General features: G+C 42.8%; 3 protein-coding genes across 5 annotated transcripts in view; 1 reads left to right on the top strand and 2 right to left on the bottom strand.

Annotated features, from left to right (window-relative positions):
* The window catches only part of LOC131888564 (band 7 protein AGAP004871-like), a 63,146-nt gene that overhangs the window by 23,020 nt on the left and 25,253 nt on the right, over positions 1–14,873 (bottom strand). The gene's annotated exons all lie outside the window — the stretch shown is intronic.
* On the top strand, positions 641–4,560 carry LOC131888557 (uncharacterized). Its single transcript, XM_059237438.1, has 9 exons — positions 641–886; positions 999–1,203; positions 1,276–1,569; positions 1,642–1,815; positions 2,245–2,589; positions 2,694–2,970; positions 3,071–3,284; positions 3,957–4,165; positions 4,244–4,560. The coding sequence occupies exons 1-9, from the start codon at positions 729–731 to the stop codon at positions 4,486–4,488; spliced, it is 2,121 nt and encodes a 706-aa protein (XP_059093421.1). The 5' UTR covers positions 641–728; the 3' UTR covers positions 4,489–4,560.
* Positions 11,493–14,145, bottom strand: LOC131888561 (cardioacceleratory peptide receptor-like). Its single transcript, XM_059237443.1, has one exon. The coding sequence runs from the start codon at positions 13,601–13,603 to the stop codon at positions 12,116–12,118; it is 1,488 nt and encodes a 495-aa protein (XP_059093426.1). The 5' UTR covers positions 13,604–14,145; the 3' UTR covers positions 11,493–12,115.

Below are 14,873 nucleotides of genomic sequence, written 5' to 3'. Positions count from 1 at the left end.
TTTACGTATCGAGCGGATTGCAAGTAATCGCTTTTACTATACGCGTAAGTGTGTTTATTGCGACATTTTTGCACGTCATTAGGACACATTTATTTCTGATACTGATGTTATCGTACGTATATACATTTTATAAAGATATCTAAATTGGAGGTCGATGATGCCGCTTAGAGCGCTCTGTCCTCTAGAGTTGATTTATTTAAAGATAGAAGCATTTGTTTACAAGAAAGTGCCATAATTGTTCCTTTTTGGCAATTTTGGCAAACAATGACAAAATGTGGTCTGCCCTCACAAATTATCAAAAAGGTGAAGTATATTTCCCTTGACATGACAAATTCTTTGGCAGCGCTTAATCAATGGTAGAAGCCTTCTTTCGATCATATCATTGTCACGTACTCTGGACGGGTCAATCAATCTCACACGCCTAAAAAGCAATTTGCGGTGTTTCAACTCAACCCATATTAGGTTCACCTCCATTGCGTTGGTACTCGTAGGTAGTTTCTTCCTTGAATGATAAAAACAATGCCTGCAAGCCCGACCGACCAACACTTCCATTTGACATCGACATATCTGAGGTCTTCCCCGAAAAGCAAATACGCTAGGGGGACTCACAATCAATTCTGCTCCGCCACTTGAAGCAAACCTCAAAGATAATAGCTGGCTCAGTGAAGATACACGTAGCTATTAAAGTCCAGTTGAGTGTGTCTGAACTATTCTGACTAACGAGCGAGATGACAAAGCTTTGGTCTCTCGTCCTTTTGTTGTGCATCTGGAACTCCCAATCTCGGTTATGTTCCAGTTGTGTCCTTCGACGAGGAGTTGCTGACTCAGGCCTCCTTGACCATGGAAATGGTCAAGGAAATGCCCACCAAGCTGCCCATCGATTTAGGTAAGCCTGTCAAGTGTCATCCAAATCAAACTATTACGTGTCCTTGCGGCAAGTTTATTTTTCGGGAACCTGATTAAGCACACCCAGTTATCCCATTTGAATTTGCCTTTAGGCGAGACTTGACCACCAATTGTGAACCTGATTCTCCGATTCCACCCAATCGTGTGGACACGAGCCAAAGACTTCAGTCCTTGCGAGAGATCATGGTCCAAAAGAACCTTCAGGCCTACTATGTTCCATTAGATGAGGAAGGACGTCGGAGCTGGATCTCAGGCTTCAGTGGCAGTAATGGAGACGCCATCATCACTTTGGATCAGGTAATATCCATTGTGGTGGCATGAATTAATACTGTATGCGTTCCGCTCATGGAAAGGTGTCCTTGACTTTAGGCGGCTTGTTGGACGGATGGCAGATATTTCTTGCAAGCGGCTGATCAGCTGGATTGTAATTGGCAACTCATGAGAATGGGCCAAGATGGCGTGCCAACCTACGCCACGTGGATCTTGGGCGATGCCAATCTGAGTGAAGGCTCGAGAGTCGGTGCCAATCCCGAGCTTCTCGGAGCGAAAACCTGGTTGGAGCTGAGTGCCTCCCTGTCGTCCAGAAGCATTGAGCTTGTCAGTGTTCCACAGGATTTGATTGATCAAATCTGGACCCCTGAGAACGGACGACCCCCATTCAAGGTGAGCAAGAGGTGAAAGGCTAATGGTTCATGAACTCGGGGCATTCAAGACTCCGTCTACGTATGTTTTAAGGCCAGAGACATCGTTGTGCATCCGATGGAGTTTGCCGGAAAGCCCTTTGAGGAGAAAATCGACGATTTGAGAAACAAATTGGTGGAAAAAGGTGCCAATGCCATGGTGGTTAGCGAATTGGACGAGATTGCCTGGTTGTTGAATTTAAGAGGCGAGGGCTCTTCCACAGTTGAGGTGGGTCAACCAAATCAAAACATTGGACATACGAATCTCATACCTCAAACATTACACACGTAAAAAAGATAAAAAAGGAGCTTTACTTGGTATTTATTTTGCTTGCTCTTTCTTTGCCCTGGCATTGTATGGAAAAATTGAGAAGATGTTCGAGAACCGTTTGGTTGAACTCATTTTCGCAATATCCTGTGAATCCTTAAAAAGGATTACACTCAATTTGCTCGGATTATTGGATCTAAGCAATGGTCTCCCCGTTCTGATTCGAGAACCCTCAAAAGAGGCCTAGCTCGAAAGGTCAATGGATCAAAGCATTTGATAAATATCATTTCCCTTAAAAAAACAGCTTTCCGGTTCGACTCTTATTCTTGGTTCATTCATACCAAGATGATGATGATGATGATACATGCCTGAGCCATGTCTTCATTTCAGGGTCTTTTCCACTCGCCCCTGTTCCAATCGATCGCTTTAGTCACTCCTGAAGACATTCGTTTATGGATTCATTCTGAGAAAATCACTCCCGACCTGCTGTCCCACCTACAAGGGCCTGATTGTGACACCCAAAAGGCGACCACGTGTGTGGGTCTGGAAGATATCACGAATTGGCAATCTAGTCTGGCCCAATGGGCCTCGGAACAGACAGATTTGAAGGTTCTGGTGACAAAGCCCTCAATGTATTTGTCAGGCGCGAGTTATGCTGTTTATCATACGCTGCCCACGGACTCTGTCCAATTTGAAGCCTCGCCTATTCTGGATGCCAAGGCCATGAAAAATTCCGTAAGCCCTAATGGAATGAGTTATGTTTACGGCCAGAGCGTGTCGGCATTTCTAACCCATCCCCATTCATATTTTGCGTGCGTGCTCTCTGCTTGACTTGACAGGCCGAGGCTCAAGGCATGGTCAATGCCCATATTCGAGATGCTTTTGCTGTTTGCGAATTCGCGGCCTTTCTCGAGGATCAAATACTTAACCAGCCCCAAGAGATTTGGGACGAAATCCGAGCCGCGGACAAACTCAGTCAACTTCGAGCCCAGCAAAACTTGAGTAAGGGCGACAGTTTCACCACCATTTCCGCCTCTGGAAGCAATGCGGCCGTGATCCATTACTCACCTGTAGAGGAAACCAATGCGCTCATTAACGATTCGGCTATCTACTTGCGTAAGCTTTCTTGATCAAATTAGGGCTTGGTGGGGGTGGGACCACCACCTACCTACTCATCAATTGCTACTACTTCACACTATTACTACGCACGTTACAGTGGACTCGGGTGGACAGTATTTAGATGGGACCACGGACATCACCCGAACCTTCTTCTATGGCTCTGACGTTCCTTCAGAAATCAAGGAAATGTATACCCGAGTTCTCATGGGCGCCATTGATCTGGCTAGGGTGACCGTTCCCTATCGAACCCAAGATTCCAGTGTAGATGTGCTGACTCGACAACATCTTTTCCACATGGGCCTTGACTTCAGGTAGGAGGCTCCAAAAGAGAGAAAAAGGTCTTTGGAAAGCTTGATGGAAGATCGCTTCCAAGCGTCTTGTAGAGTGCTTATCTGAGGAGTTCCCCTCTCTATGAAATGCCTCGAGGCCTTACATGCATATGAAAGCTCTGCTTTTTCGGTCTTTCATTGCCTTCTTGACCGCTTATCAAGATGACATATATATATATATTAAGCAATGGTTAGGTAGGATCCATCTGAATGCGAATGAGACTTTTGCAAAGAGAGATGAAGAATGATATTGGGCAAAACTGGCCATGGCTAAATGACGCAGACCAAATTGATATCGGTCTGTAATTTAATTTGATTTGAGCAGTTTTCGAAAACCTCTGCAATAGTTTGTAGATCCTGTGAATGCTGACTACGCATGTCCGTCTACCCATAGTTGGTTCATTCTAGAGCCCTCTAGTTCATTCTAATGTACTGTACAAATAGGTAGATGACTCAGATACCTTAAAAGACTCCAACCAAGAAAGGAAATCATTTCCCGAACCCATCTTCCACCATGCACTAAGCCCATTTTCATAAAAGTTCCAAAAAGGAAGCCTTAGAAGCCCAAAAGACGGGCTTTGTGGCATCCCATCTCGAACTGAATTACAAAGCCAACATGCTCCAGATATTTGAAATAGTCGTTGGAATTTTCAGACACGGAACCGGCCATGGCATTGGGGCCTATTTGAGTGTTCACGAGGGACCCACCAGAATTGGAATGGGCTGGAGCGACGACAATGGTCGACTCCAAGACGCCATGTTCTTTTCCGATGAACCCGGTTATTACAAGGATGGAGAGTACGGCATTCGTTTAGAGTCCATTGTACGAGTAGTCAAGAGAGACGATTTTGACTCGGTCTATGGTAAAGAAGAACAACAAGGTCGAGATGTATTTCATGAACAGTGCAGAAATGTCATCATGATGTGTCATTTGTTTCCAGGACAATTCATTGGCCTTGAGACCATCACTTTGGTCCCATTTGAGCCCAAATTGATCGACTTTGCCCTCATGACTCCGGATCAGATCCAATGGCTCAACAGCTACAACGACAAGATCCGACAAACCATCCTTCCACGCTTTGAAGCCACAGGCAACCAATTGGTTGTGGATTGGATCAACCTGCGAACCCAAAGAGTGAGTCCAACCGTGTCCCATTGGATTCAAGACTGGAAGAACGAACTATGAGTCCTTTCTGTTTACGTGTACTTTGATACTCTCCGTGTGGATTTTTTTCAACAAAAAAAAAAGAACTGGAAACTGGGGGCAATCCATTTATTAGGCCTTGACACTTGCTGGTACAACTTTGTAGCGCCATAAAGGGCTCTCTTGTGAGTGCGTGATCGTGTGAGATGAGCATGACCGTTAGCCATGAGAAAGAGAACAAGTGAGCCTTCAAAGTCAAGGTCATCAGCCTTCATGGAATACAATCAGTTGGAACGATTGGCGACCGAGGGGAAGCGAAAACCAGAGAAGCGCTTGGGATGATGTGGCATCTCAAGTCTCTCAAGTCACTGTGTAAGGTCATTCATATCATTCATGCTCCGAGTGAGTGTGTCCCGTATTGTTGGGAGCAACTATGTGTTTGCGTACTGAACGATGAAGTCATCACTTGTCTCACGCCATGGCGGCTAATTTGATCTCGGGGGAGAAAACAAAGGCTAAACCTCTCACGGCTCACCATCGTTAGCCGTTGGGAAACTTTCGTATTCACTACCTACATATTGGTTTGAAAGTCGCTCTCCGTGTCTCCTCCAATAATTGGGGAACGAGTTCCATCCTCTAGTCTGTCCGTCTCAATTAAGACCAATCCACTGCAAGTGCTCTCCGTACTACTGATGGAGATGTTGCTCTGGATTGTTTGGAATGCATTTGTTCCATTTTGCAAAAGCAGGCCACCCATCTCCTTCGTCTTGTTCCTTCATTGACAAGGGTCGAGGGTCGAAAGTCGAGGGTGAACCCAATGGAAAGCATGTCAGCCGAAAGAGATGATCAGGGAAAGGAGGCTGCTTTGAATGCAGCCAACGCTCTCCTCGTAGCAGAATTGTTCCGCGCAATTAATCTTGCTTTTAAGGATGAGGTGAAGACCAAGAAGACCTTATCAATTAGCCATGACAACAGTTTCATTCAATGCTCTTAAGAATCGAGAATCACTTTACACGTTACGGCCCAGGCTTTCACACCCTATTTGGTTTTCGCACTTTCTGCACTTTCACTTTTGACGACGAATTGGTCGATGTCTTGTGGTTCCAAATCTTATGGGTAGGATCTTTTTCTCTGGCTCACCCCGAAAAAGAGCTTCGGGGAGCAATGTATAGATAGATAGTAATTTTTTACTTACTCCACGAAAAGTTCAAAGACAAATTATTGCGCTTTTTGAATGAAATATCATTTATGCATTTGCCAACGTTAAATAATTTGTTAACTAGAACTGGTAATGGTACGTTTCTTTGAATGTATACCCCTTTCAAATCCCCGGGCTCTTTTTTCTTCTTTTGAAAGTGACTTCGCCTCTAGACGAATAACATGGTACCACAATTGAGGAATATTTTGCCAAATTTTGCGATAGTGTCTAAATTGTCCAATCGAGGAGGACACTTCTCAAGGCAAATCCCACCTTTGCATTAATTTGAGCGCTGGCTTTGTCTCAGTTGTTCTATGTAGTTCACAGTTCATACAAAGGAGATGGAAAGCATACAAGTCAAATGGAAATGAGTCTGTGAAGGGTGAACTTTTCTCCCCCTCATTTCACCACCACCTCTTACGCCTTCTGCACTAGTATAGTACACTCATTCACATTCAATTCCAAACACAAAGTCGACCTCGGGGGAAGGGGGAAACTGTCCTCCCCTTTCTCTTCACACCCAACACTAAGAAAGCCCCATCCATCCATTCATTCATTCATTCATCCATCTCAAATGTGGCTTGCTATTGTCAACTACGGGTGCTTTTTCAAGGGTTGACATAATCAAGTTGAATCCAACCACAGAAAAGGCCAAATGTTAGTCGTTCCAATTGGGGTGGGCCCAGATCAGCCAAACCGTCCTTGGGATCAACGATGGATTTCAGTTATATCCTGCCACAAGGGGGCGTCCAACTTAAAGTTGTGAACAACATTCGATATGTTTGGTTGGGAAGCCAAGCGTAATATGAGCTCAGAAAGCCCGTTCCAACGGGTCTCACTTTGGCACGTGAACGAGTGAGATGCTCCTTTTTGAGCATTCCCAATTGTAAGTGTCTTTGAAAATGAATGACTTTGTTGGGGACCATTCATAGAGTTCTCAACGTTGAACCGTGACTGAGAATAAGTTTGGAACAAGGCGCAATTGGTTTGAGGCGTACTTTATGAAATGCCAATGGAAAAAATTGGAACATTAGTGGGGTTGGTTCCTCATTACATTCAGGGTAATGCTGATGTAGAGTAGAACTGCATTCAGGTTGGGCTCGAACCCGTAAGCTCGCAGCTCAGAGTCTCTATTTCCTAAATCGATTGGCTCACAAATTATACATCATTATTTGGTTTGTTGCATTCTGGCCTAAAACCAAACGTCAGCCTTCAGATGGAGATTTGTAATACAAACAGGTGAGATCATTGATTAAATCTACTTTCGGACGCATTGGTTGTACACGGTGATTATTTTTTCTGGTTAAGTGTTTGATCAAATTCCAATACGTCTAGATAGGTTTTTCTTTGTCAAAGAAGCAAAAGTAACAACTTTTGTGAAATACACATATTTAAAAGTAGCTCAGATAAGTGTGTTAAATCACTTAAAGCCCAATAAAATGCATCATTGTCAAGAACGAAGTCAATCAGTATTAAGCATACTCTTAGTTATGTATTGACATAAAATTTCATAAACTTCTATTCAGCAAATGCTTAGCTATTACAACTTAAAGGTTGCGTTTTACGCCTGAAAAGATCGAAAAATGGCCTAATTTTGTTTCCAGTTATTCCCAAGGAATATGATTGTCGTTTTCCATGACACAATAAGAAATTATATTTCTCCATTTTCTTTAAGATTTCTTCAAAAGCAAAAACTAGCAAAAAATGTCACTTAAAACTTACAAAACATGCAAAATTGCCTTTCATTTTACTTAAGTGCCAAAGCTGCATTATCCTATCATGTTCAAAAATATTTGAACGATGCCTGTGACAGTTTAATTTTCCAAATTGTCACTTTTTGCAGTAATTAATTTCTACGTACCAGCGATGTTTTATTCAACGTTGATAGAATTTTGTCAAAGTTCACGATTAAGTTTGATTAAAGTTGCAATTGACGAGTGTGGCATCACAATTGTGAATTATTGGCATTGAGTAAGTTTTAAGTTATATTGTAAACTATATTGTTAGAGCTCTCCTTTTGGGAAAGGTTAGAAAGGTTGGGACTGTACAGTGTTCAGAGAAGGTACGAAAGGTATCTGATACTGTACGTCTTCAAAAGCATCCATGAGTTTTGTCCCAACCCAGGATTTAGGATCAATTCTAGTGACCGTAGAGACTTAATGTGAGTTTTGAGAGCACCTTCAAGCCCTCGAGAATCAAGGCTATTTAAAACAATGAAGTCCACCTCTCTTCTTTCTCGGGCTCCTTCATTGTTCAACTTGCTGCCCTCAAATATTCGTAGGGCTTATGTAGGCTTTGTTGATCCGGTTACATCTTTCAATTAAGACTTGGACCAATTTTTAGATAGCATTCCAGATCAACCCTATATTCAAGGACTAGCTCGGTCTGCCAACTCAAATTCGTTGGTAGACCAAATATGATATCAAGAGTGAAAGGTAATAAGTAGACCATTTATAACCTTCCATTTTAATAGTGCTGGGGATTACATTCTCTGTAGCGGTTAGATAAGCCCGTGCAAAAACAAACATAAGAAAAAAATTCGGGATTTTCAACCTGTTTCAGAAAAGTGAAGTATTTCCATTTATATTTTAGGCATGAATAAAGCTTATTATAATTCTCGGCAATAAATCAATCTATTGGTTACGTTTTTAAGAATGTTATCTCTTTGTAGGTTTTAAGTGGATTAATATTCTAATCTGAGCTAGAATCCAAGATGACATTTTACAAAAGTTGTCCCTTTTGTTTCAAAAACAACGAAAATCGTTATTAGAAGTCTTGGCATTTGCAAAAAAAAACACTTTATCAGTGTTGTTTGTAACACCGTGTGTAACAATAAAAAACTGATTGGTCACTTTCTGGCTACATTTATGGTGACCAATGGTTTACTTGGAAAGAGGTAAGAGCCCAACTGAGAGTGTCTTTTTTTGGTTTTCCAATCAGTTATTTCGAATTTTCATTCAAGTGCAATCATTTTCGAGTATTTGTTTTTAACTTCGCTTAATACAATATCAATGTGGCAAATTATAATTACATTTATATTCATCGCACATTGTTATGCTTTTTAACGTTAATCTACGAGATTATTTTGCACCACCCGCTCCTCTGTACTGAATATTTTCTGCTTTTTTGTTTTGTTGTAGTTTTTGTTCTAGTCAACACTATTGATTGATCTCGTTTTGATAATCAAAAGGATCTATTAGTTTGTCCATACCCAAGTTTTGAGGTTAATTTTGGTGACCGTAGAGGCTTCACGTGGGCTGTGAGAGCACCTTCATGCCCTCAAGAAACCAGTTTAGTAAGAAGGTTAAAGTCCTTCTTTCTTCTTTCATGGCCTCCTTCCTTGTTCAACTGAATATGATACTTTCTTATATTCTTTTGGAGTAATCGCTAACTTTTTTGATCCGCTGACAGTTTTCAAGTCAGATTTGGACAAATTCTACACCAGCCGATGCAATTTGACAAAATAAATTCTTTGGTAGAACGATCATGTAAAACTCAATTGTTAACGAATAGCCGAATCATAATCTTGCATGTTATTAGTGCTGGAAATTCCATTCCTCGTAGCGCTTAGATAAAGCCGACAAATAGGGTCCTTAAGCCAATTTGTTGACCGGTGTCACTGGGAGGAGGAAATGATGGCTTTGATTTAGTATTGGGAACGAACAAATATGAGGCTTGGTACAAAAACAAATGTCACATAATCTTCTAGTCAAAGCTATGTGCCCCCCCCCACATGTCGCATCTTTACATTATTTCTCCAAGTTCCTTTCTCACTTGCTACGACCAAGCAAATGAGTAAGATGGGGTAAAAGGAAGCAATCTAGGTTTGAAAGGTTACAATTAACCCATTAGCCACGAAAGGGGTGAGAATCAATGATTGATTATCTTTCCCTTACTGTAATTGGACCCCCTTCGACCCTCCTACTTATTCTCTTTCAGAGAACACGTGTGCATTCAATCACAAGTGAAGTTTTTTTCCCCATTTAAGAAGCAGACATTTTGGAACACAGTGGAACAAATTGAATGGGGGCAATGATGTAAGGTTGAGTGAATAGTATTTGAAGTTCCGAAAGGAAAACAAATTAAGGAAAGATTTAAATTACATCAGATATTCAATTTTCTAGCAATCAAAAATATCACTTGCAGAGGGTTTGTTCAAGACCTAGTCGGAAAAAATATTTAGTTGTAACATCCTTGGTGCAGTTGGAAACAACATAGACTCATGATTAAGCAGAGATTCGAGAATAATAGCTATACTTATGATAAATAGGTAATTGGCAATGATGGGCGTCAAAGAGAGGAAGTATCACCATAATCATATTATTAAATCTGATCGTAATTAAGCCACTGATTTTTTCTTGACAAGATCAATTACATATATAAGATAGAGGAACGTACATAGCAAATTTAAGCACGATTGGGGCTTTGGTTGACAGTTAAGAGTTAATTGAGATTTAGTACTGTCCGTGTACTTGAGAAAGTCATTTGAAGGAAAATTGACATCATAATCGTCCAAAAGGACGATTTGTGATGACGCAAGTTAGTAATTCTCAATAATGAGTGAAGCAGTCTTAAAATGCTCTCAGTTCTACAAAAATCATTTAATTGATCTGAAAATATGTAACTAGGCTTCAGATTGCCATACCCAAAATTGGTAACAAAATAAGCTTATTGACTTGATAGGAAGCGGAAATAATGCTTTTGTAACGAGGCTCTATTTGCTTGTATTCCGTCATCCTTGGAATGTCCCTTTGTCCATTTTGCACCATGTTTGTTCAGTTTGAAAGTGTTGCCAATAAATTCCCAGATCCCAAAAACATGCCATCTTCAATTATCCCATGCCAAAGGGGTTCTAAATATGCCATCTGGCAGCACTGTTCAAAGAGCGCTTGTTTCTGGCAACCACTTACACCACGAACAATTTGGAATTTAACATGAATTCGTCTCACTCGTAGTTTTTATTCGCGCAAGTCAAATTTCTTTGTTTGTCGATATCGTACCACCCGTTTAGCTCAAACTAATCTTGGACAGTTGTAAACGTGAATCATCATCCTGCCATGTTCCTCCCTATAATTCTGAATGTCTATGGCGAGGGAATCTGCCTGGCCTGGATAGCGTGACTAAGATTTTTTTTTTTCTGCTCGGGAGGTTAAGTTCAATAGTTTTTAAATTTTCCGTTTTACTATTCCCTTACATTTGGCGGCGTCAAATATGTCCAGGGTACCGTCGTCCATGTATAAGCATAAAAATGCGTTGAAGAGAGAAAGAAATATAACAAACAATTTGGATGTCAAAAAAGCTATGTTGATTAACACCAAAGCTTTAACAAATCTTTACAACAATAGGAACGAATGATTACGCTCCTTCTGGGGCCCTCCCACTTCTATTCAAATCAGATTCAAAATCGGACATACAGCATATGTACAAAATAAACGGTTGAAGGCTTACTAAAGAACGGCGTTTACTTGCTTGTGCTGTCACCGAATGCAAAGTTGATCTGGATCCACGTTTTAAAACGTATCTAAATGCTAACTAAATGCAAGGGGGTTGTTTAGATCCGAGAAGTGAATGGAAGAAGCTTTTTTCATCCGACGTAGCATAGATGCCTTTGAATGCTGAGCAAGATGCACGTTTGCTTTTTTAATGTTCGTGCAACTGAGGTCCCTAATTTACCTGATCTTCCAATTAAATACCAATAGTTTGTTTGACCTTTTATTAATTTGGCGAATCAATTGAAATTCTTTGGCTAAAAGCCGCTGTAATTGACTGAAAATAGTGAACCTTGATGTTTTGGGCTAGGCATGTTGGTTTTCCAACCTTGGTAAGAATTCAAAATGCATTTTTGAACTCGAGTCACGGTAGCTACTTTATTTCTGTATGAAATATGACAGAGACAAGAATTGAGATGAAATATGAACTGACTTCGGTCAATAAGAGGTTATGATATACATACTTCAAGTTGAAATCCAAGTTTAAAGATCGCTTGTAAACGGTGTGGTCATGCTGTGTGAATATTAAAAAGAACTCCTTTTTTTACGACGAGGAATATTTGCTCGAGGGCAATGAAAAATTGTACATAAGAGAAACTGCTTGTGCTCACAATTGCTGCAATGTTATAAATATAGGTTTTTGCTACTGATGGATTTTTTTAGTGATATCGTGGTACACCAGGGTTGAATTCTAACCTCGGATTTCTCTCTTGTTAGGGTATGACTGGGCTTCTAGGAACTGGTCAATGGCTTTAAAGGTGGATTTGTTGAGATAGAAGAAGTGTGAAGTGCATTTCCATCATATCAGGATTTGGTTGTTGACCCGAACATATCTTGTGTCCGAGAGTCTTCTCGGCAAGCCGACAAGCTATTTTCCGGGGAATCACATTCACCTTCAGCGGATATCGTAAGCCAGTAAATCGATCCGAGGTGTGGGGTGAAATAGGTAAAATCAGCTGACAATTGTTCGGAGGAATGCGGTTCAAAAGTCATTCGTTACGAGGATGGACCTCCGCGAACGCTCAGACGAGGCGGAACTTGTGAAATGTGGGCGTGGCCTCGGAGCTGCTGAGGCGGGCTTGGCAGCTGCAATGACTCCGGCAGTCGCCCCTCTGCTGCCCGAGGAGATCTCGTCTAAAGTAGATGTTCTCCACGAGGTGACGGAGTTATTCTTGTTCATGGCAGCGTGACGACTATGACTTGACGAGGACGAGTCAAAATTCGTGGACCGAGTGTTATTCGATCCTGAGCTTGCACCCCCACCACTGGGACCGCGACTGCTACCTGGTTTGGCCTTCTTCTTGCAACCAAAGAAGTTGCAAAAGTTTTGTCCGGCATTGGTGGAAAACAGACAATAAATGAGAGGGTTAGCCGCCGAGTTGAGCGGAGCCAAACTCTGGATGAATGTCGCCACGGCTCGATTGGTCGAGTTATCCGGAATACAACCATACACCTGGAGGAGGTCAAACACGATGTAGGGACTCCAGCACAGGATGAAGACAAAAATAATGACGAAGGTCATCTTGACGGTCTTGACTTTGGCTTTAGGGATGAGACCCCTGGATGAGGCTCGGCGACTCTCGGGTTCATCCGAGGACTTTTGCCTGTCAGTCCCACGACGGCTCTTGTTTCGCCGTTTCTTTTTGATGAGGACCTCACAAGCACCTCCGTTGCTTCTGGACGCGGTCAAGGCGTTGGACGCTCCTCCGGGGGCCATCTCCTTGCCCTTGCTCCAAATGGTGACCACAATAATGACATAGCAACCCGCTATGAGGAAGGCGGGAATGACGAACAACGTGACTGAGACTAAGGTCATGTAAAGTTTCCATTTCCAGGCCTTGTCGAAATCGATCCAACATTGTGTTCCATAATTGACCGTCTCCGTGGTCTCGTAAAAATGCAGAATCGGCGCTGAAAAGACTAGGGAGAAGCCCCAAGCTGCGATGACTAGACTCTTGGCCCTTCTCCAACTGCCCGTAAAATTCATGGGATGGGTGATGGCATCGTACCGGTCAATGCTCAAGGCCACCAAGACGTAGGTGGAAGCATACGTGACAACGGCCTGGGAGAAGCGTATAATCTTACAGGCCACAAGACCGGCCTCCCACGAGATCGTGATCTTCCAAATGATGTCGGTCAATACTGAAATAAGACCCACGCAAAGGTCGGCGGCCGCCAAATTCTTGATGAAAAAGTTCATCCGTGACTTCCTGCCTTTGGACAAAGTCAGCGCAATGAGCACGGTGGCGTTTCCAATCACAATCAGGATGAATAGTATCCACAGAAACGTCAACTGCTCCACTTGGTAGAAGTACTCGGATATGTTGGTGTCATTGGCAGCTGCAGCTTCCGATGTGGCCACCCGCAATTGACTACTATCCGGATCGATGGTGAGCTCCTCCACTCTCATAGTCTCGTTGAGAAAGAGGCCAAAGGCCAAAGGGTCATTGGTTACAATGGATTCGGCCATACTGCGTTTCAAATCCCCCAAGTATGAATATACTCGTTTGTATTGTTCCCCGATAGCCGCCTTGTTGACTAGACGATGAGGTGGGTCTCCATGCTGGTGGTTCAATGAGGGCAGACTAACTTCTTGCCTCAAATATAATTATGGCATTGAGGAACTCATGAGTCATTCATTCTCTCCTCAACCCTTGCTCCGAGCACTGAATGGATCCTGGATATTGATGTGCCATCCATTTCATGGCGAATCAACAACCCCCCCGCTCGTTCGGTCAGTTCTCTGGCAAATCAATCGATCGTGCGAATTCTTCGTGCCTGCCAGTGGCTGTGGTGACCCTCCCCCCCGCTCTTGCTTGTTCTCGCTTGTTCTTACTTGATGATCCGATCCCGGTGCAAATAATCCATGATGGGTGACAAGGCTTTTTCAAAGTCCTCTAAATTCTTGGATTCACTCTCCGCTCAACAGAACGCGTCATTCGCTTTCAACGTATTCATTGCCCGTTGCCATGTTTGAATGCTTCTGCCCATCCTTGACGCGGAGGCGGCAGCCACCAATTGGGCCGAAAATTAGCCTGGAAAGCAGCAGGAGCCATGGTCGTCATCAAGATGAGACTGATGATGATCAGCAGGAAGCCAGCACACACTCGGACTCACTTACTGGATGCAAACACTAACTCGAGAGTCACTCGCTCGGGCAGTCCTCTGGCTTCCCACTCCCACTCACATGCACCGCATGCACTTTGAACAGGGGCCCGTTGTCTCATGATGGAAAGTAGATGATGACGGCAGAGAGAAGCACTCGTCGCGTAATCGAGTACTCGACATACAAATAAGTGGACAACTCGTCTGCCGAGTGTCTTCCATGCTCTTCTTACCCCCTTTAGGTCCGAGTGGTTCTGGAGGCTAACAGGCCAGCCATTGGGGTCCCCTTGGAATTCGAGCACAATCCGAGGAGCTCAGCGGAAGGTAGACAATGAAGAAGCACTTTTGCAAACACTTAGCAATCAAGGCACCCACGGGAAGAGGGGCCTTTTTTGGTTGTTTTTGTTTTTTGAACCTCTCAGAGCAATTAAGTGGGCTTTAAGTGGGTCTAAATCGCTTCCGACGCTCTTGACAATGGAAAATTGCCAGACCGATTCGGTACATTGTTCACCTAAGACTATAAAGAGGGATTGCAAGATTTTTGTTTTATGTGACACAAGCCATTTTCAAACCGTCTATTTAACTCAATAGACACATTGCAATGAATAGGCAATAAATCTTGATGTTAAAATTGA

The sequence above is a fragment of the Tigriopus californicus genome, chromosome 10, assembly GCF_007210705.1.
Source record: "Tigriopus californicus strain San Diego chromosome 10, Tcal_SD_v2.1, whole genome shotgun sequence".
Lineage (NCBI taxonomy): Eukaryota > Metazoa > Arthropoda > Copepoda > Harpacticoida > Harpacticidae > Tigriopus > Tigriopus californicus.
Note: the sequence above shows the minus strand (reverse complement) of the source record. Positions and strands in the feature narration are given on the sequence as shown.

Excerpts from the sequence above, each read along its gene's own strand:
- LOC131888557 (XM_059237438.1), top strand. The coding sequence starts at position 729 with ATGACAAAGCTTTGGTCTCTCGTCCTTTTGTTGTGCATCTGGAACTCC. Across the intron at positions 887-998 it reads CAAGCTGCCCATCGATTTAG|GCGAGACTTGACCACCAATT; the intron begins GTAAGCCTGTCA and ends ATTTGCCTTTAG. Across the intron at positions 2,971-3,070 it reads CGATTCGGCTATCTACTTGC|TGGACTCGGGTGGACAGTAT; the intron begins GTAAGCTTTCTT and ends CGCACGTTACAG.
- LOC131888561 (XM_059237443.1), bottom strand. The coding sequence starts at position 13,603 with ATGGCCGAATCCATTGTAACCAATGACCCTTTGGCCTTTGGCCTCTTT.